This window comes from Bombus terrestris, chromosome 14 (genome assembly GCF_910591885.1).
Source record: "Bombus terrestris chromosome 14, iyBomTerr1.2, whole genome shotgun sequence".
Classification (NCBI taxonomy): Eukaryota; Metazoa; Arthropoda; class Insecta; order Hymenoptera; family Apidae; genus Bombus; species Bombus terrestris.
In genome coordinates, this window is record NC_063282.1 from 10,965,350 (window position 1) to 10,988,296 (window position 22,947).

Consider the following 22,947-nt stretch of genomic DNA (forward strand, 5'->3'; position numbering starts at 1 on the left):
GAATAAAATATAAGTCCCATATATGAAATGATAAGATATATATATATAAATTGGAGATAGAGGGAGAGATGCGAGCGGTTAACGGGTACACCCGTAACATTACGACGACACTGGTAGCCTCCTCAACCTTTCGCGCCGCGTCCATGGCTTTCTCGCTCGGTTTCATGGGACGGATATGGAAAGGAGAAAAGAGAAAGAGAAGTACACGGACAAGCGGTTGCCGAGTGACTGAACGTGGCTGCGGGTGACTGGGACGCGCGGGGCTGCGAGTTACGACGGCGGGAGAAGCCAGTCGGCGAGTGGGGATGCAGAGGGGGAGATGCGGAGAGGAAGTTGCCAATGGTAGGGGAAGATCGGAACGGACTGGCGGACCGAGCCGTCAGTCAGTCGTGCTTCGTCGTGGGGATGAGATCGCAACGAGAAATGACGTTGTACGATCCAACATTCGCGCGTCGACGGTGACATGATATAAAGACTGCACGCGGTTTGTTCTACATACACGTTACACGTGTCACGATCGTGGATTCAGTTCCGTTTTGTGGCAACTAATCGTGGATCATTCCCGTTTGACGGTACGAGAGGCGTGTTTCCCAGGCTGTGCAACTGTGCGGTGCTATCCCCGTTTCTCCATCTTCCGCATTCCTCGCTTCGATTGGAGTATCTCTCTGTGCACGACGAGACCGTATATCGACATCGACGGTTCCACGACATCGACGGTTCCACGACAACCACGGAGACCAATAGCATCAGCGGCACAGTCCCCGATTCGATTGAAGGAAAGCTACAGGAACACCAGCTGAAATCGTGAGTGAAATCTATTAATAAACATCCTCGCTAGCTGTCAGTCCTAGCGACACTCCGTAAATTCTTCGTTTTGGTATCGAAACGCGTATCCGAGAACTGTTACCTTGAGATGGTGTGCAACCAGCAGCTCATCTTGCGATATGTATAACTGACTGTGCGCGCACGTACGCGCTATGTACATGCGTGCAATTTTGTCGCGTTCATCTTTTCACGATACGGGAACGTATCTTGACAGCTTTGCTACGCGAATGTCGTTTTTCGCTGCTTCCCGGTGGCGGGATGGGTGTGCTTCTGCCCACGTGCAGTCGTGTCTCGTTTCCAACCTATCTGCATTCTTCTCCACGATTCCGCGAACGTACAGTTTTAATCGCACGATGATTTCCTCGTGCATTTAAATACATAAAACGATGCAGACCAATGGCGTCTATTACGTGGCTCGCGTCGACACGCGGACAGGTTTGTTTACGTTTTTTTTTTATTTCCGTCACGGCGAGCAGCCAGTACGTTTCCTCGGCCGTATTTCAAGTCGTACTAGAGCAGATGATCTTCCGATTCTTATTGTAATGTTATCTCTATAGAGACGACGATCGTTCGACAACCGTGTTTGACTTTCAAACGTCGTGTTTCAATGTTTCATGGAGGAAACACGATCTCGATCACGCGGTTCGATATCGCGGTTGCGATTATCGAAATTAGTAAAGTAACGCTGCGTGGTAAAACACTGCGTACGATTATTGTCCATCGGAGATCGGCCATTGTCCGTACCGCGATTCTTTTTTTCGATAAAGTAATAGTTTGAATTTTTATTTGGTCTCGTGTCGCATGAATTATACTTAGAGTATATAGTTGTGTTATCTTAACGAGTGAGTCGAACGAGCCGGTTTTCTGCGCGTCTCGTGTTCTCGTTGCACGAGAACCACACCGGTATAAACTTCATGGCAGTCCGTGACCCCGAGTATTTCCTGTTACGAGAAAGGCCCTTGCATGCCTCGGTTCGTTGCCTTTTGTCCGCGATAATCAACATTGCATAACTAGACGTCACTCGAAAAATTTTTGAAGTGTCGACGCATTAAAGGTATTTATTTTTCTTCACATTAAATATTCTACTCTTTTCGACTCACAATTAGCCTGTTCGAAACACGCAAGAAAGTTATCTACTATTCAACGGTGGATTTTAAAATATATTTGGAGTTTTTAGTGGTTGATCCTTTTGTTATCGATTGGTATGTTGCGTTACATGTCACTTTTATTTTAAAGTGTTTGTATCTGTACTTATACACATGTAATGTACCGAAGGACAGTTGAAAAACATATTCAAACATGGATGTTTGAAAACATTGAACGAGAGTTTGCATATTTCAAGCGAAGAGGTTATTCATATGAAGTTTTTGATTTGTCGTTTTATAATTGAGTCATAGAATATGTTATACAATATTCCTGTTATACGTCTATTGACTAGTGTTTACACACAAAACGTATCATATGAGAATTTTAGAGAATTATAGGATTCAAAAAATATGTTTTGGAATGTACTTATTCGTTTATTTTTGGAAAATATATTTAACAAGTATCATGAATCTACAATCCATGCATTATTCATTACCAGGAAATACACGATTTAGTATTGTTTTTATTTGCATGTGCATATAATTATATAAAAAAGAGCTTAAAATTCTCGTAAATATTTCTGTAACCTTGTTAATTCTTTTGCCAGTATCATAAAGTTTGAATTCAGGACAGTAAGATTTGGAAAATTAATTCACAAAACAAACCATGTGACTGTTATCACTTGTTATCGAGTAATAACTGCTCTTGATATGCAAAGAGGAAATATGTCTCACCAATAGTCGTTAGTGGTAGGATATGAAAGTCTAAATACTTCGTCATCTATCCACAATGTGTTAGGACCACCTTGTCGAAAACCAAGAATTTCTCAATTGGAGTAGGGTATTGAATCATCGATCTATGCCTTTATCCCTATTTCCGATGCGTACCTTTATCGTGCTAGAGAAATTTTTGTGAACTGCAACTGCAGCCAGCTTCCTTGTCGTAACCACCGGCTGTTACACATCGACCGTGCGTAAAAATCGGTGCTCTTTGGAGAAAGAGAACTCGGTCACGTAGGCAGGTAGGCAGAGGCTCGTTGAGGGGCAAAGGTCGTCGATTATTACCTGGCAAAGAGGTTCAGCCTGGTCCGTTTCCATTTAGTTGGCGTGGCATGTGTACGCGTTCGGCTCTTCTTTCCATTTACGGTTGCCAGGCCGACGCGACGCGACAGTGGACCGTTCGAACAGCTTCCACTGCGAGTAGAAAGGCTTTCGCGTACTTTGTTTGAAAATTAAAAAAGAGAGAAAAGGAAAGGGCGACGAAGGAAAATGGTGGGTAACAGTGGCGTGGTCAGAACGAAAGACGAAGTGATAATAACGAAGGGTCGAAGATAGAAGGAAAGAGACGAAAGCGGAGAGGGAGTCGGCTTAAATTTGATTCACTTCTCTGACGCTGTCCTCTAGCACATCAGCCGCTCTTATTCTCTCTTTATCACTGGAGCACCCAGTGCGGAAGCGGAGGAGGAAGACCGCAGAATGCAATTTCCTCGAGGCATGAAGTAGATGTTCCAGTGGACCGCTGGCTAGCCAATGCATCGCGGATTCTTTTTTCCAGAAGTCTGCTGCTCGCTTCTTCCTTCTTTGAGCCCGTAATGCCGTGATACTTGGCCAGGTCAGCTCTCATAGCGCGATAATTTTCATAATTCCTGCGTGGACAGAGGTCCGGATTAGCAGATTAGCGGATTAGCGATCACAGATAGTAATTGTAAATGGAGGCAGAGATACAGGACAAAAATGAAAAAAGAAGAATGCTTGGAAACGATAATTGAATTAGACAGAGTTTTCAGAGAAACTTCTTCCTTTTGTTGCTAAGATATATACTTTTATTCGTATTCGAACACTTCTGTGGAATTATGTATATACTAGCAGTATATGCAATTTTTTTTGGAAATGTGTAAATTACTGGTAAATTAACGAATAGATGTTCTACTGATTACCTTCTTATGAAGTTGATCATGAAGAATAAAATTAGCAAAGATAGCAAGCAAGTATTCGGATACTTTCGAGCGTTAATACGAAAAGGGAGAAGTGAAATTACGTAAAAAATCTTTGTGTTCAAATTTTAAGAAGATGCGAGTATTGATTTGAGTATGACTGTGTCCCTTGAAAACAATGTATATGTATGTATATTAGAGTGTAGATACCGTTGTATTTGAGATATATCATTGCCGAAATCGATGATCGGAAATATAATAATTCGAATTTTCAATCGTCAGCATCGATCTTAACCTTTATGTATTAGATCATCCCATAAGTTCGTTCCGTTTTTCGAGCGGTTATGTATGTTAAGATTGTTTACATACCTTTTAGTTTCATGAAAAAATGTAATCCCCTTCTCGTTGTACAACTTCTTCCCATTTTTCAAGTACATTGGTCCCTTATCGCCATATGTTTATAAATCGACACATGAAATGTATACACAAAAGTCGGCACGAACTTATGGGATGACCTAATATGTATTCAGCATCGAGTGAATCGCTTATGCATTTTTTGGGGTAATTCATATTTTGACAATTTTCTGAATAGATATCTGGTCGCTACATGTAGAAGCATAAGTAACGCACGTGTACAAATGCTTAAGTTTAATTGGCTAGTTTCCAGGAATTTTTCAACTTATTTGTTCTAAGTAAAAATTGAAATTTGTCGGTAACGAGAATCTTATTTGATTCTTTCGAACAAAGAATCAATTTTGTTTATGATTGGTTTTTCAAGAGCTGGCTGGTTTATTTTCACGAAATAAAAAATTATATTTTCGTTTCGTTTTCGTTTTCTGATTTTAATCAAGAGAAAAACTGGCTGTTTTATTCTGACGAAATAAAATTACATTTTCATATTGGTGGATGAAATAGCAGAAGCGAAATAGAGAGGAAATGTAACTTGTTTTGGACATAAAATAGAGCTTCCACGAAGTTGTGTATTTGTAGGGCCACCAATATCCTCTCTCCGGAAGTTGAATCGTCTGGAACGTTGCTCGAACGTGACGATAATGCGAATCTTCAGTTTTTCTTTACGATTCTTCTCTGCATGCTATATAGTCGAGTAGAAGTCAGGACAAGTATGAGAAAAACAGTTTTATTCAAACAATAAGCGTTACGTCAACTGCACAATCAAAAACTTCCGGCTGCCATTTTAATTAAAAATTTCTATCCGATTTCTATCAGATTTATTTATTGAAAAAATTAATTCACGATCAATAGGATCTTGTAAAACCATTGTTAGACGGAATGTAAATGAAAGAGGAAGAATAGGACTTCTATTTTCGCTGTTTATCAAGAGTCAGCCTCTAGGTATAAGGCGGCTACGCGAGGAAAATGTTTGTACTAGTTGCAATCTGTGCTCCATATTTCCATGTTTAAAATAGACCAGTAAAATTTACTGACTCGAAGGGAACGAATATCACAAACGCAATTTCACTTGATCGCGGTGTAAACGTTCTATCGAATTGTAACCAGGCGAACCGCAGCTTGAAAATCGAGCTCTTTTTCACGAAACCCAGCGACCTTTAAAATGCATCGATAATACGGCGCGATAGTCGTTTCCATTTCGTCCTTTGAAACCGTAGAATTGCTGGAAACGGTACGACTCGAATACCGAATCCTCGCAGGATCGTGGACATTTGCGAGAAATATTAGTTGCGAATAGAACATTGTGCATTTCAACTTCTTTCTACCGTACCACGCATCTTGAACATGTTTCGTAATTTTATCAATTTACAAATATCGTTTTTCAATTTGCGTTCGATTTAGACATTTTTCAATTATTTACATTTCTAAATAAATCGAAGATTTATCTTCTCTATCCTTTGCCGTGGAATATACAAAAGGATCAATTGCAATTTTGACTAGAGAAATATTCAATAGAAATTCGAATTCCAATTACTGCTCAGTAAAAAGCAAGCTGACTCGATTAATTGGCAATTGAGATATGCTCAGATCGTGGAATGATGTGAAGTATGTTTAAAGGGAATATCGAATATCAATGCTACAGTGTATTTATTCTTTCACAAAAAAAAGGATACAATTTTCAAGGAATGGATTTGAATTTCAATGTTTTAATTTTTACTAAGGATGAATTACTATCGATTCGATTACATATTATCGATACTGTTGATTTAAAATAAGAGATACTGAATAGAGACAGTTACGTAGATGTTTGAATTTCGAATTTTTTCTAAATGGAAATTTTAATTTCGCAGTAGTTTATCATACTCGTTGAACATTGTATGCAAGAAAATGTATGACGTCAACGAAAATTTATGTTGCATCGCATAAAAGCTCTCCCCAAAAAGAGAAATTGGGATCAGTGTTACACCAGAAGTACAATTTCCTCAGGGAACGCGGTTCTCGTTCCAAGAAATCGTAGCTGTCCGGGACGACTGATGCGTGTTTCTATACTTTTCGTGCAACTTGATTGTTCAAGTTTTTTTCCCACGTGATTTTAATAGCAATTCTAAATTCCTCTTATTTGTTCCTTCCAATATTTAAAAAAATATCCTATAAGCATAAACAATGCACCTTTATATTATTGATTAATATATAAATTTATGTTATTATTTTATATATATTTTATAGAAAAAGGTTTCTGTATCTTTTAAATTACTTTTACAAAGTATTTCTCTCACAATTCTCTTCAAAGAAGCAAAGCTATTATGGCAGTGTTATTAATCTTATCCGAATTTTTTAATGCATTTCAACAGCTGCATTATAAGTTGTTCTCTCGCATGGTAGTGTTTTAAACACGGTCTATGGAAAGTGCAATTTTTTTCCAAAGGACGTATAAAAATACAAAGGAAATAGCAGCAATAGTTCTCTTCTTAAGAGTTCCAAACACATCGATGGCTATTGAAGCTCGTTAAGGAAGAAAAAAAAGGAAAATTCACATTTCCTTAGTTAATCTCTCGTATGAAGGAAATTAGGGCGAGTTACACACTGAATGCATTTTTCCCGGTATACTGTGTAACCATTCCGACATCTATCGATCCTGTTTCTTTTCATTTGAAAATCTCACTCGTTCGAGCACTCTTCTCCCATAAGGATGATGCAAGTTGCATATACGTGATCGTTGGAAACGCGATAGTTGGAAAAAGCAATTGATAAAAACCGACTGACAACTTTATTCTCAAAAATACGCGGCGCAAAGTTTGTTAATTCGCGATAAGCTTGACGGCCGTTGGATAATTTGTTGTAATTGGAGAAAACTATGGAAATAATATAACCAGATAGTTTAACGTCGCACGTAAAACCGTAACCATTAAAATCTAATCAGAGAGATAGGTGCTGCTCGTTGGACATCAGTTAAGTCTTCATTGATATGCAAACAATGGTTTTACATCGATGTCTTAGTTATTCTCTTTATCTCACTGAACCGTAATTTAAACCTTGATCGTGGCTGGTGCAATTTTACGCGAATACCAGTAATTTTCCGTAAGGGAAATGGAAAGGCAAATGACTTGTCGTATTTCCTCCTTGGAGTAATTGTGCCTCGTGGGACAAGTGGCTGGTACATTTGGAAATTGTTTTCGATTATGCTCAAATTGTTTTTGGATATACGATATCTGTGAATACGTACATAATTTAAAACTCAAGATCTCTACAAAAATATTATTAAATATTTATAAATTAACGATAGAAGGTATAAAAGATCATACGCGTGGAAATATGCAATCTCTCTACGTATTGGTCAATATCTCCCCGCGTTACTTGCAGCTCCTATTTTCCTTAATATTCTTCTATTTCGTTGTAGTATTTTACGAATAAAAATTGTTTGTTGTAGTTAATTATGTTCTTACTTTCGTCGTTCTCATTTATCGAAATATCTGAATTCCCGAAACGATTTTCAGATCCGAATTTGGTTAGTGACAGACGGAGGATGAGTTAAGCGGTACACGAAGAAAAGAAAAGCAAAAGAGAGAGAAAGAGGGACAGAGAACCAAGCACGAGGCTACGTCATCGACAAATTTTCCTAGGCATGCAACTAGCAGCGAGGATGCAACGGTCGATGACGTGAATCGACCGACTTTTCGGTCGATAACTGCCTGCCACGTCTGAATGGCTAGCCAACCATTTGGCTACTGCTGTCGGAGGACTGTCTCGCCATCGTATGGAGACCGGATGGCCGGTGTCTAAGTGCGTTTCCTCCGCGTGGTTCACCGTACGATAATCTCGTCTGTAACTGATACATTTCTAGATATTCCATTTCCATCGTCTCATTCCCAAATGCTGTTCGTTTACGGCTGAAATCGTTTCGTCTTCTCTACGAAGTTTCTTCGTATTCCACTCATCCATCATCGAGTTCGAGTAAAAGAGAGAAAGAGAAAAAGATAGATTGGAGAGAGGGAGAGCACATTGGAGTCCCACGTTGGAGTTTCGCGAGATAGAAGAAGCGAGAAGCGGATAGGAACGCGGGAACGGGGGAACGAGCGGCAACGTTTGGAATAGCAGTTTGTCGAAGGTCGCTGCCGATCCACGTAATCAAAAAGTTTCGAACAGAGAGGGGGAATAGAAAAAGGCTAGTTCGGATAATCTCGAAGCGGAGAGGGAAACGAAGTGAATGGTGGGTTTGTTTTTGTTTGTTAATCGTACATCGAAGGTAAGTGGGCACATACTACGGAGGTTGTGTCCGCGTTCGCGAGGCGGATGAGGACAAAGTGGACGATAAACGCGGAACTCACCGATTCTATATACGTCGCCCTTGATTCAGAGGACAGCCACGTGTACCGTACACCTTCACGATCATCGGTATCACAAGAATCACGTTGATTTCCCCACTAACAGCCACATGACTTGACGATCGCCCCACCTACCGCTGTTCGTCGTTGAGCGAAAGCGGCGACAGTGGCAGCAACGTCACCGACGAGGGAACGACGAGCACGACGACGACGACGACGACAACCATCGACGACACCGATGACGACGACGACGGGGAAGTAGAGGGAAGAAGAACAACAGAGAGTCGGTAGTCATCGGTTCGCAAGTGCGGAGGCTACTTAACGAGTAACATAGTCCGTTGGCAGTTCAGTTGGCCGTAGACGGTCAGCAGGTGCGAATCTATAGTGTCATATTTCACCTTTTCCCGTTTTCTCTCTCTTTCCTTCTTATGTGTCTCTCTATTCTTCACCTTCGCTATCATCCGGTCTATTATCGCTTGCCTTTGAACAATTCGCTAAAAGACGTTTATTTCTATCGTGCGTGCGATAGATAGATAAGTGAGCCGTGTTGTTCGTGGTGGCAGTGCTGGTGGTTGTTTGTTGTCGTTGTTCTTGTTATCTCCGTTGCCTCCTCCGCCGGTAGCAGCGGCTGTTTTAGTGGATAGTGGATAATAGTGTTGAGTGTGAAACTGGAGCCGCTAGCGGTAACAGTTGCAGTCGAGAGGCAGAGCTATCATGTGCCCGCGGAAGATCTTCGGACTGGCCATCGTCGCGCTGGTGACTCTTGGTGGACGAGTGGCAGCCTATACGAATCAATGGGCAGTGCATATCGAAGGAGGACCGGAAGTCGCCAAGCAGGTCGCACGGGAACATGGATTTCAATATCTCGATAAGGTAGGAGCATATCCCGCGTTTTTTCCTCGAAATACTTTTCGCGGTAATTCGAAGATTATGGAAGAGATACAATACGCGATTTATTAATTTTTTCATTTACTTTGTTGCACAACAATCTCTGAATAGTTCAGGATGCTAAAATTTCACTCTTAATCCTAAGCTACTAGATAATATGATTTATGGTATATGGACGAATATAAATTAAACGATGGCATTGAAAATGCATCAAAAATGCATTAATTTACTGACAGTAATGCCAAAAACCACAGTTTAACAAACAATTATTTCTTGTTTATTTCACGTTGCAAGTATCTGGAATTCTATTGAAACTAATGTCAGTATTACATCGCCTCATGTATCTTCGAATTATTCGCATTCGTAGAACAACTTTGCATATCATAGATATAAATTATGCGATAGTATACAATATTATATTATACAATATTATTAATTTTTTATTAACGTGTGATTGACAAAAAATGTGCCACATAACTAGGAAGTAACGTATAAACTCGCAAGCGTTATTCATATTGTACGTATTGTGTAAAATACAGCTGTGATTGCGCAAATCGGGAAAATACGCAGGTTTTTTCCCGCTCCGATCACACTCTAACTCAATATTAGCATTGTCGAAAAGGAAGATTGTGTTGTAATTCCTCTTGAAATGTTTTGTAATCTTTGAGAATCATTCATAGACAAGACAGTCAAGTGTGAAGAATAATTTTGGTTACAAAAATGAGGGCATAGCATTGCATTGCATGTTTGATCTGAAACGCATGATTCGGTTTCTTGACGAAATTTCTTATATTTGCGACTTTTGCATTGGCTTTCAAACAACCGTTGGAACGTATGCTAATTTGTAACTGTTCAGAGTATCATGCTTAGCTTTTATTATTAATATGATGGATATAATTAACCCGGTGACTGTTTGATGAGCAAATATAATATGACCCTTATCGCAAAGTATCAATTTCCTCGAAATCTAAAATCGCTGCAAATCCTAAATCCTAAATTCTTCTGTTAGTTGTCTATTCGAGTTCATCCGTAAATTTTCTGACATGGACAATTACTCCTTCTCGAATGATGCAGCGACCATGTTTTTTCAGCGATTGTTATTTAAGGACTGTATTATATAAAATGAAGCAAAGTGAAGGAAGTAATGAGCAAAGTCCTTCGGAATGTGCATCAAAGATCTCTCTTTGTGTAACCACTTGAAAACATTGAAACAGCCATCGACGAAAGTTCTCTTATCTCTGCTTTATAATTAACAATCTCTATGAATCGAAGGAGAAGGAATCTTTCAAAAACAAATTATTCATAATTTTATTACGCTTACACTACGTGCTATGTAAGATATGAAAATTTTTTAAATATTCGCAACAATTAACTGGATGATAATTTAAAAATGAAAAAAATAGAAGGAAGTCGTTTTAGCGGAATTTTCTGCTTGCTGTATCTACAAGGACAAGTAAAGTTGCTCAATTTCTTTCCAATCGTCGCAACTCCCTTTCCGTCGTGTAAGCAGATATGCGTTGCGTTCAATTTAATTGTATTTCTATCGTTTTGCGATCGTCGTTTCGGTTTGTTATCGATTTCTCGGATAGTACGACGGATTGATGTTTATTTCTGTGGATAGATTGGTTCCTCGGAATACCAAATCGACCTTGATATCACGGCCAGAAAGTTTTTCGTGGTTTCGCGATCAAAGTGAGAAATTTCTGTGAGGTGGGTGGGCTCAATCATGCGAGGCTCATCTTTTTCCGTGACGTGTAATATCGAGCTTGGCTCTGACTCGTTGAAGAGGAACATTCCTAGGTTCCTTCAAAAAGGATCCGAGAATATTTGACTGTAATTTTGATACTGCTCTGCGTTCGCGTAATTTGCGTTATATTCTATGAATCTGTTTGTAAACTATCACGGTGCTAGTTTCTTGTCGGTAGCTTACTTTAAATATTTTTCATACTTTCAACATTTTACACGAAGATATTTGTTCAGCATTTCCTGCATTTGAGATAATATTAAACAATCTTTTGTAAACGAGACGTAAATGTTTCAGTACCTTCTTTGTGTTTAAGGAAAAAACGAAAGCATATATTTTACGTTGATTGTTAGTTTTTTCGTTCAAAATAGATAATTATTATTTTTAGAGCTAAAGGAAATTTTACCCTGTTATACGCTTGAAGGTATTTTCGACATGATCTTGTTTCCCTATCGTTAAACAACGTCTTAAATTTCTGAAAAATTTCGATACGTGTGATCTTTTACATTATTTTTATGCTGAAATGTCATGATATAATTTCAATTGGTCGTGTTCCACACTCGAAGATTTTAAATTATAACAGCAAGAGGTAATGTATCTGATTTAAATTTTGACCAAAAATGAGTGATGATGATTGTTTGAGATAAAACGATGTGCTAATATTTGTTTGAAAGAAAAAGAAAGAAAATAAAGAAACAGGGTCTAAATGATAATATCGTAGGCGTAAATGTAATTCTTTATTTAAAAAGGAAGGCTACAAATTCTCACAAAACATTTCCACTCGCCATTTCTGAAAATCTTTGCCGAATGAAATTTTTAAAGGATAAAAATGTTTGTATTCGTAGTATCCTAATAAGGAAACTCCCGGTGCCGAAACGAGGGCGTAGAATTATCCCTGCACATTTAATAAAAATCCTGCTTTATTTCGAGGTAACTTCTATCTCTGGAAAACGGGACTGGACAACTAGGTCATTTTTTAACTACTTTATGGGTTATTGCGATGCCGATGGTACTTTGACGAATCGGCGTTTATTAATTTGGAAATTTAGTAATTTGCACGTCAATCTTATATTTCCTTTCTTTTTTTTTTTTATCCATCGTTATTGCTCTTGTTCGTTGTAAATTACAGAAACTTAATTGCTCCCGCGTCTTTGCACGTTAAAATGACGCGAATATCGCTTCGACTGGTTTCGCGTCAGCGTCGAAGACGGAAATTAACCTTCGAACAAACATTTCTACCTAAATAGTTTTCATCGAAGCTCGTCTTTCCTATCTTCGCTTTCCGCGTCAGTTCTCATTCGATCGTGGAATATGAACCTGTTCCGCCACGCGATTCAATGGAATAAAACATCCAATGAACTAAAACTCTGAACGGTTGTTTAAATTTTGTTTCAGCTTTGTAAACGTATCTTCCACTTCTTTAATTTAAAAAAAAGTGGCGCAAAAAAGGGAAAATATGATCGTTAGAATGAAAGTTTTATTCGAACCAGCTATTGCATGCAAATTCATAAGCATTACGACTAAGATGGTTTCTTCTGTGAATTATTGTCGCGACTAATCTCTGGATGAGACGTGTTTGCGTCTGACATGCGTTCTATTGGCAGTGCAAAAGTTGATTCTTAGAACTGCACTTAGAACAATTGAACACGCTTTCAAGGCATCTTTCCGGGCAATGGCTTCTCGTTTTTAGCGTTGTTTGCGCAGCAAAGAAAATTTACTTGCATGCCGATCGTTTCATTCGGGTTTTCCCACTTATCTCGTTTTTAATTAGATAGAAGCCGGTTGTGGGTGCATTGAATGCGCTAAGAATTGCGTAATAGCTTCGCTGAATTGAATACATCTGATGCATGGTTAATACGCACCAAACAGTACAATTGTAAATAAAAATATTTGCGATTACAATGTACGAATTGAGAAACATGATCGAGTACGATGTCGTCACGTAAAATTCCACAATGGTCGTTGGTAATATTAAGTCGTTTCAAAAGCAATACGATAAGTAGTACGATAATTTATTGATAAGATTTCTTCTTTTGTCTTCTTAAGTAGAAGGTGCAAAGGTAATTCATGCTATTAGCGTTGGCTTGTTCTTGTTTTTAAACCTGCTAACTTCCAGATTCAATTGATTTATTTCGCACGTCGTCGATATTGCCGCAAATTTCATTTTGCTGATGCTTACTTTTGCGTTAACTTCAATGTACTCTAGTGACCTGCGTGATGGAGTATATTTACTTATTTTTGCTAAACACACTGGCTAGCATACACACCGACAAGTTCACAGGTTTGTTCGCTGTGTCTTGCGTACCGGTTGTGTTTTCAAGAGCAATTTGCGTCCCCTTAAATTTCCGCCGGATGGTTTACCTTCTGAGTTAAATTTTTTACTTGTTCGAAATATGAAGTGGGAAATTGGGATATTCGCGAAACTGCGCTACTTTTTCAATTTTATTCTTCCAATTTGCAAGGAAGATAAGTATTTTTCGATAGCCACTGCACCCAAGTTCCCTTCTGTTTGAAGGAAAACTGTTCTTTGATTTTGCTAATTCACGAGGGTAAGAACAAATTCTTAATATACTAATCGAAATAATTTTCATTTTAAATACGTATATGTTTAAGAGATGGAATATAACTCGTAAGTAGTTAAATTTCTTTATATGTCTGATTACAGATAACATGACCACATTTCTTGTGTACTTACTATTTACATGAGCAGATGGGGGGCGGGGACCGCGACCCGTGGTGATAACGGGGATTCCTAAAAGCATTTGCACAAGATCATCGTTTCCTTTGTTGATGCAACGCATCGTTTATCAGTCGCCCAAAGCTTAGTCATTTCATAAAAGATACATCTTTTTTTATCGATATTATTCATTCAAGTAAAATTCGCAGTTTCGTGGAAATAACTACATGCATTTATCGTTCCGGCATTATATGGCATGTTCTTAACGACGACCGATTGTTCTTCGCTTTAGCAATTTTGTAACTGAGTTCCGTAATTATACATAATAAGAAGCCAAGCGTGTATCACGTAAAATAACGTGGAATATGTCGTGAAACTTGCACAACTTATCCTTTGGAAACCCATTATATTAAAGATAAAACTCGATAGCAATTGTACTTAACGTAAAAATTATTTCGATAAACGTGTAATTTTCTATTCCTTTAAAATTGCGTGACGAGTAAATAGTTTTTTAGCCACATATGTGACGATTGATTTTAATAAAAATGATATTGACGAAATTGTAATTATCTGTTTGGTGATGAACTGATCGAAACGGTAGCGCGTACTTTTCACTTATTATCAGATACTCTTGCTTCTCCATTCTACACAGTGTTCTTTTCTTCTCGTTTTTGATTTTCTGATACTCTATGTTTATTTTGCATGGACGCATAAAACGGGAAAGCTATTTTATCTTACCGTCATCGCTTGAAATCATCTTTACGAATTAATTTTTTTTTTTTATCGAAGGTCAGACTTTAATTTCCGTTTGTGGCTTTCAAAAGTTTTTTCGAGGAATTCATTTTGTTTTCTTTATAAGTTATTTCAAGTTTTAATAACAAGCATTATGATGCATGCCCGCCGCTTCAAAAAATATACCCAATGTTTCATGCGTGATAAACTCGTTATTGTCGGCATTTAAAATTTTTCTATTTTTTAGTACACGTACAAAATTTTAAACAATGGAAATATAACAAATTTTAGAGAGGTTTGTGTTGGGAGTGTCTGAAACGAGGTCACACGATAAAAAATGGGAACAGGAACGGTCTATCTGTGCTATAGGTAGATGCATTTAAAGTTCCGAAAATATATATCATCGTTTCAGAATTTTATCGGGCGTAATTTTATCAGAACATGTAGTGGTATAGAGTAATTCTTTGAAATTACGAATGTATATACGTAGCTAAAATATATTCCTTATTTTTCGATTCTGTCCAGATTTGCGTGAATAGTTTGTAAACTCTTTCCCTGAGAATCTCTTAAATTTTTGTTAGGAGAAAATACAACCCACGAACTAGAGAACGCAAATAATTGTAGTGTTTCAAAAAGTCAGAGACTACAAACTTTTAAAGTAGCCAAGTTTTCGTATGGGAGCATAGTCTGTTCGGAGAAAATGCTTAATCTCCCGAACTATAATTTTTAAGGTTGACAAATATATCGGTATAACAAATATCACATACTCGTCCCTTGGCACATATTTGCATTGAATAAAAATTGTGGAAGTACCCTCTACGAAAGATTGTACGCACAGGGACAGTCTCACGCGTGTAGATTTTATCTTGTATAAAAAACGGTAACGAATTACATGCTGACCGGATTCTCCTTTTAAGACATTGTCAGATTTCTACCGAACTTTTAACCGTTCAAGTTCTTCCAATGGCGAAGTTTATCGACCTATTCACGGTAAAGGGTCTGGTTATTATAAAGCGATTTTAAAAATTCTAGGTGAATGGGAGGAAGCGATTTGTAGAAAGAGTTTTGAAGCTCTTCTGCCATGGTAACTTGTATCTTGAAAGTTCCGGACGAAAGGATTATTTTCGCAACAATAAGATCGTGTTCGAAGTCCTACTCGCGAAAGGTTTGCCGTTAAATCCTCTTTGCACGTGGTAACGGTTGCGGAAAATGAAATTAGAGGTGTTACTTTGGAAAGAAGACGTTACGCGACTGAAATAACATAAACATTAATTAAATCGTTCCGTTTGATTAGACCTCGTAATCTCATATTAATTCCCGTATTACTATTTAGCAACAGAGATTTCCACAGACTTGAAGATAGGAAGATTACGGAATTATTGTATATAAGACCTGTTTAAAATTAGTAACAAATAACTACGTTAAAGTCGAATTTTAATTCAAGAACTTTGCGTTATCACTATAACAGGTACGTATACTTACATTGGTAATAGGAGAATTTCCATTTCAAAGCTATATCTATTTATTTATGATTTTTTGATATATTCGTTTTTTTTGTGATATTTATTCATCATTCCGCATTATTTTATCGTCACGTGAAGCTTCCGCGTAATCGATTTAACGCGATTGGCGAAACGCCAATTGCATTAAATACCGTTAATTCTGAAACAACGTTAAGCCGGGTATTCGACTACACGGAGCTAAAATTCATTTAGGAAACCGGATGACGATAAGCAGATATAAACCTTAATTGTGTACGGTACGATATATCATTCTCATTTCATGTTTTATTATATTATGTCTCATTATATGCGTGTGTGCGTATATAAAAATCTCTCCCGATAGACATCTTAACAGACACCTTAAAGCGAATTTTATTTCGATGAAGAAATCGGTCGAAGAGTTGTATAATTTAAGGTCGATAAATCTAGAATTTCAAGGGTTTCACACGTTACCCGATCTAACGCTGTTTCTCTCTGAAACGTTGAAATAGTTTTTACACATACCTTAGTACGCGATGATCTAACATCAGCAAAGCGTCTAGCGCAGCTCGCTTGAACGAGAGGATGGAACAATTTGGTCCCTTCTCGATTTTCCTTGAATCGATTTTCGATCGAGGATAGGAAGAGAATGAAGAAAGTAGCTCAGTTCGTTTTGTCTTGAATTACGTTACCTGGGATTTTTCTTTGTTCGTTTGCTGTTCATCCGTGGTGGCATGCCGCATTCTCGCTGAAAGAAGTAAGGAAGTTTCGCAGAGAATAGATCCTTTCGTGTAAGTCTGGATTTCCAAGCCAATCTTCCAGGGCGATCTTACGAAACCCAACATTTCACTGGATTACCGTCGCGCGAGATTATACTTTCGGGGTGCGCCTTAAAACTCTTCGCCGGTGAATCTTCGCGTGTCTCGAATTTGTGATTGCCGGCTGTTTGTCGGCGAGAAGCGTGCTTGAACACCTCAAGGTTTATGATACGCCATAGAAAACCAATACATAGATATTTCGAAACACCTCTCAAATTCTACGTGACTTTTTAACGATGAAGCAGGTGTTCAGTTGTCATTTTAGTGCCATTTAGTGCAATTACCAGCGAATGTGTTAAGCTGTGAAGCTAATTTTGTTTTTCATATAATAAACGAATTTCATTTCAGTCAACACAGATAGAACTCCACTTCTCGTTGTTCATTTTTTTCTTTTAAATTAACAAAAATTTATAAAGGATGTTTCGAGATGGACCGGTTAAGGAAAGATTATGAAAAATGGAATTTCATAATCTGGATTTAAATTGAAAAAGTTGCAATAGGAAAGAAAAAGGCTTTAAAGTGTACATTATTTTATGAGACCACGGTAAATTCCTCTTTTCTCTATGCTACGTTACGTTTCAATTAATAAGTCAATGAGGACAATCTGCATTAATTGATGTGTATATAACAATAGCTCGATTTTGCTGAATGGAAGCATATAGTCATGAACTTAAGAATTAGTTAAAATTACTTTATAAAAATAGAAAGAAAATATAACCCAGTAAATTTTCATTCACATCATGAATATATTGTATTCTACAGGGAATATCGTTTCTTGTTGAACAAATAATATAATAGTCTACCCCTTCAAACATACGTACAAACGTATGACATACATACTTGGAATATATTCAAATATATTCAAGTTTTTCCGCTGAAATGTGCAAACATATTATACACGTCGGTTCTGTATTTATAAGATTGGGCAACACTTTGTGACAGAGTTAGCGTGAATATCGTCAATGCATTTGTACGCTTTATGGAACGAAATACAACAAACCGTTGTTATATTTCGCGTACCTTTGTTAGAATTTTTCAATAAAACATTCGTTAGTATGTTTTAATGCAACATTCCTTTTCCTATATTTACTTGTAGAATGTATATGGTGGAGAAAAACTGCAACCTGTTCCATAAAATTCATTTTAATTTCATCTATTTGCATAAAAAAGGACATACCTTTATATTGATTTGTACGTTCAGATATGAAGATAAAAATGAAAGCTGCTTTCGATATTTATCATGTACATGTGCATGCAATAACACAAGTTAATCCAGATGTAGATTAATCGAATGGAAATATTTTTTGCAGCAAATATAGAGGGAATATTACCTTTAGAGTTGTGATTTTAGTATTGAATCTATCAATTTTTCGAATATATTTTATTGGCAACGTCACTGGTTATGTTTACCTCTGTCCGTTCGTAATGTTTCCCGTATCGTATGTAGCAGTATGTTGCATCGACACAGTGCATCGGATAATATCAAGTAAAAGGTATTCTTGCATTATTCGAGATACACATCTGAGTGAAACGTCGAATTGAATGTAACGTGTGTTTCGTACGAATGAATGGTTCGAGGACTCTTGAGAAACATTGCGTTTTGAATGATCCTAGGAGGGAGTGAAAAGCACGAACAAAAGAGCATCGTTCCTCGATATTTGTAAGTCGTTTTCACCCTTGCCACTTTAAACGTAAAAGGGTGACTATGCCACATTAAGAGAACACTCAAGCAAGGCTAAACGCACCCTTTGTCTTTCCTCGGTTCTTATACCTTCTCGAGATCAAACGATCGAGGGTGAACCAGCTAAAAAATTTCAAACCAAAAAACGAGCAGAACTTCCTTTTTTATCGCCATAAAACAAAAAACGTAAACATACAGTATTATGCGCTTGCGCATGCACGTAATGTATCTCTAAAATTCACGAAACATCCCTTTTTCACCGCTAAATTTTGTTTTTCTGTAGGATAGAATAATTTAATATTAAATAAATATATTAAATAATCTTCGTAGGACAACATATCTTGCTGTAGATGGGTGTTTTATATAAAGTACTTCTTTTTTTCATTCAAGAGTGAAATTTCATCGACGATCAAAAAAATTTGACGGATAATTAAAAGGAAAAAGATTGAAATTGGATCAGGGTACAATTACACTTCTATGGTCGAAACGAGCTCCGATAAACGCATAAATTAGAATTCAAATTAGAAATTAAATCCGTTGGTAATTCACAGAATCACGATATATATGAACTCCATATGAATAGCAATCGGCGTTTGCATGGCCATAAAACACGAGTTCCGCAAAAACCCAATTTATATTTCGAAAAGCAACGAGAAGATCTCTCAAATTCTATAAATTATAAAAGTTATCTGAAAACGATCTCCTCTCTCTAAAATTCGTCACAGTCTCAAAAGAACGGCAATAATTTATTTGCCATTTTCCTGGTTCATTTACATTCCACGCTGCAACATGGGCGGATCCCTGGTAACTTGGTCGAGAGCACATCTGTGACTATTTCGTAAATAATTCGTAGCAGACACGTGATAAAATCCGCACACAACAATAATGCTATTGAACTCGCCGATGGTTTCTCGGGGGCGAGCCACGTTTCCTTAAGTATTTCAACTAGGACGGAAATACATACCTGGCCGCAGGTAGGCAGGATGGGTCATTCTTCCTTCAGGACGCCACGTAGCTCGCTTGACGTCTCTGGTTCCCTCGTTTCTATGCTATTCAGCATTTAGCAAGGTTGGCGTTTTGCGATACAATTTTAAAAATCTACCTGTTCTCGCTCTGCATTTCTCCCATTGTCTCTATTTCTGAACAAGATTCTCTTCACTGGCTCGTTCTTTCGCATTCGATGAGTTTTCCGGCGCTGCGTTGGCCCGTTCAAACACGGGAAACCCGTGACTACCGGAAATCGTTCTTGCCTTTTCTTTGAATTACGTCGTCCAAATGGCTGTTATGTTTGTTCGATCAAAGCTTCTGATGAATCAGAGCGACTGGCAGTGTAAACGAGAGCGACTGAGGTGATTAAATTGTTAAATAGATTGGAAGAATGGATTGGCGGAATTATTATATTCGTTTCAATAGCGTGAATTTTACATTCGTCTTTGTTGATTGATAAATTGGCAGGTATTTGCGTCACTTGTGATTAAAGGAATTAGCTTAATGGTATATATTATCCGTTGTACATATTATTTTAGGATCGTACATACGAAAGAACGTACAAGTGTTAATATCTTATCTACAAGGGAGATTATTCGATTTGAAAATTCATGAGATAGTTACACATGTACGTGCTACGTATCTGTTAAATAATTTAATTTTGTTTGTCTTACGTATATTTTGTGCGTTATATTTTGCTGTAAAGCGAAAGAAACAAGCAAAGTGTAAACTAGTAAAACTATAATGTTCAATTTAAGCAGCATTTTGAGTTACGAAATCTTTTCTGATTATCGCACATTGTTGGATTATTCTATCCAAAAGTAGGTCGGGAACTGCAGCCTAAATAGAATTAAGGGCATAATGGCTGCACGCATACGTTAGACGTAGTGTATTTATTTTAAAGTTTCGTAATCATATCTATTGGATCTGAAGAATTGTATAACTTATCTTATCTAGTCTATTGATACGTACATTCAAGATGTTTAAGAATTGACTTCTACTTTAGATTAAATACTGTTACAATATTCTATTGCGAATTCTGGGTTGAAAACTAATGAAATTTTGCCAAAATTTGGAGAATAGGAAGTTTAGAGTAATTCAAAATATTTCGTCGACACTTACTACGCGTTGTTCGACCACTTACGTACTCCGCCTTTTAATATCCATTGTCAGTTTCCTTCGACAATGAAATTTGATTGGCCGAAGGTAATTTATCGATTAGCAAATGAACGAAGAAACGGAAGAAACATAAAAGACGGCCTATTCTTTGAACGTCTATCATCGATCGTTACGCGTATCCTAAAGAACAATGGAAGCATTCGTGGCCGAGCTGTCTTTTTGTCTAGTCGTATTTCCTTCAGAAATTAAAGTCGCACCGAAGAATTTTTTCCTCTTCGTTCTCTCTGTTTCACCGATTCGAAGTGTCAATGGTCACCACTCACCCCCAATGGTGGGAACCCTTGTGTTTCTATCCCTCGGCGAGCCGACATTGAAATGCAACGAAGCGTTAAAAGCAGGTTTGCTTAGGAAAAGAAGAACGAGCTAGAGAAACGAGAAGCTCCACAGGAGAGAGCCTCGACGAAGTACAGGCCGAGAGAATTACACGGGGAAGAGTCGAAGAAGTGGAGCGCGATAAACAGAAAAAGAAACTGGAAAAGGAGAAAGGAAAAGGAGAAATAATTGAAGGAAGATAGCGGTGTGGATAAGCAAGGAAGATGCATCGGGGGAGGGGAGGGAGGCAGAATGAGAGGGAGATTCATGCCCTGGCTCTCTGCTGTTCTGACTTCTTTATCTGGGTGTAACGAAGAGAGTCGGCCATTGAGACGGTCGAGGTAGAGAAGGGAGGCTAGATGGTACACGATAGGGAAAGGATATACACGAGAGGAAGGAAGAAAGAGATAGAGCCGTTCCTCCAGTCGGAATTTTCTACCGTTTTCTACGTTTCCCGTTCTTTCCCTTCTCCTCTTCGTCCTTCTAAGTGACTCTTTGAACCTTTCGGATCATTTTGTTTCTTTATTGCAATTGCGGTCCGCTCGATTCAGAGAATTCGATTAGGTGTCTCATCGTGACATTAAGAAATTGCCTTGTTACTCATTTTGCAGTCACATGGCCGACGGGTCGGGATTGTTTGAACGTGATTGCGATCGTCGAGCAGCAGTTTCGAACATGTGCATCGTAAATGGCCTCGGTTTATTTCTTAGCTCGTTCTGCTCTAGACGTTTACCTTGCTCTTCTTTGAATTACTTAGAGCAGTGCAATTTTTATACATGATTTCTAGAGCTAGAAACGAAATCGCAAATGTTTCATAAGTTTTCTGTCTCAAATCCTTAATTAAAATTTTCGAATTTTCGTTTTTTTTTTTTTTTGAACTTGAACTTTCAAAATATATCGATCTACAGAATAGTGCAATTCTAACTACTTTTCGATTGTAAATAATAAATTAGGAAGTGACCGTTTAAAAAATTAATCCACCGAACGATCATTCCAAGAACGCATTATCGTAATTGAACATTAAAACGTATTCGTGGCACGTATTGCGCTGCTCACGTGATTCTCAATTACTGAGGACCTCGCACATGCGAACCTGCATGTCTTCGCCATCTCAATTATTACTTCACTCTGCTAGCTCAATGTCAAGCACACCATTCTATCGTAATCCCGCGCATGGGAACCGACCGTATTAATTGTCGCTATATAGCTCGTGAACCGTCTTAAACCTGACAAAATGTTAATTAACAATGAACGCGATGCAGAGTCGTTAATGAAAGCGTAATGAGCCGAAGAGAATGGAATTCACTGTGTTGCCACAATTCCGAGGCCCAGAGGCCATTTGCAATCCCATGGATAATTTGCATCCTGCTGCAACTTCGGAACTTTCACATTTATTTGATATTTGATCGAATAAATTAAGAAATCGAGGATAATCTGCTTCTAACAAGACGTGCATATGAACAGCATTTCTTACGTGTGTAAAAAGACTACGCAGTAAAAACTGAGCATTTTTATCAAATTTTACAAGAAAATTTTCGTATAGTTCTTTTTTGGTGACGATGTTTCTGTTTCTGTTCTTGTTTTAAGTTGCATCGACTGCGAGGTCATTAGCGACTGAAGTATAAAAATGTGAGAGACTGAAGTATAAAAATCGTGAGAACTGTGAGAGAATCGCGAAGGTGGATCTACAGTTTTAGCTGAATTTCGACCACCAGAGCAACGCTGTCATAGGCACAACTAAAAATAAATCGAGTTGCAGAAGCGTTGGTTGAAAACAATTTTTTCAATCGACGGATTGATCTAGTTTAGAACAAAATACTTCATATAGTAACAGAGATATAGCGAGAACCTTATCTGTTTCACATTTCATA

At 37.9% G+C, this 22,947-nt stretch overlaps 1 protein-coding gene across 4 annotated transcripts in view; it reads left to right on the forward strand.

Moving 5' to 3' along the window:
• Positions 1–392: 392 nt before the first annotated feature.
• LOC100650142 (furin-like protease 1) overlaps positions 393–22,947 on the forward strand; it is a 224,845-nt gene continuing 202,290 nt past the window's right edge. For all 4 annotated transcript variants that reach the window (XR_007226385.1, XM_048412144.1, XM_020865093.2 and 1 more), the window contains exons 1-2: positions 393–804; positions 7,750–9,450. Coding sequence is in view for 3 of the 4 variants with exons in the window: in XM_048412144.1 (XP_048268101.1) it covers positions 9,292–9,450 (159 nt within the window). In the remaining variant the exon portion in view is untranslated. The remainder of the gene's footprint in view (positions 805–7,749; positions 9,451–22,947) is intronic.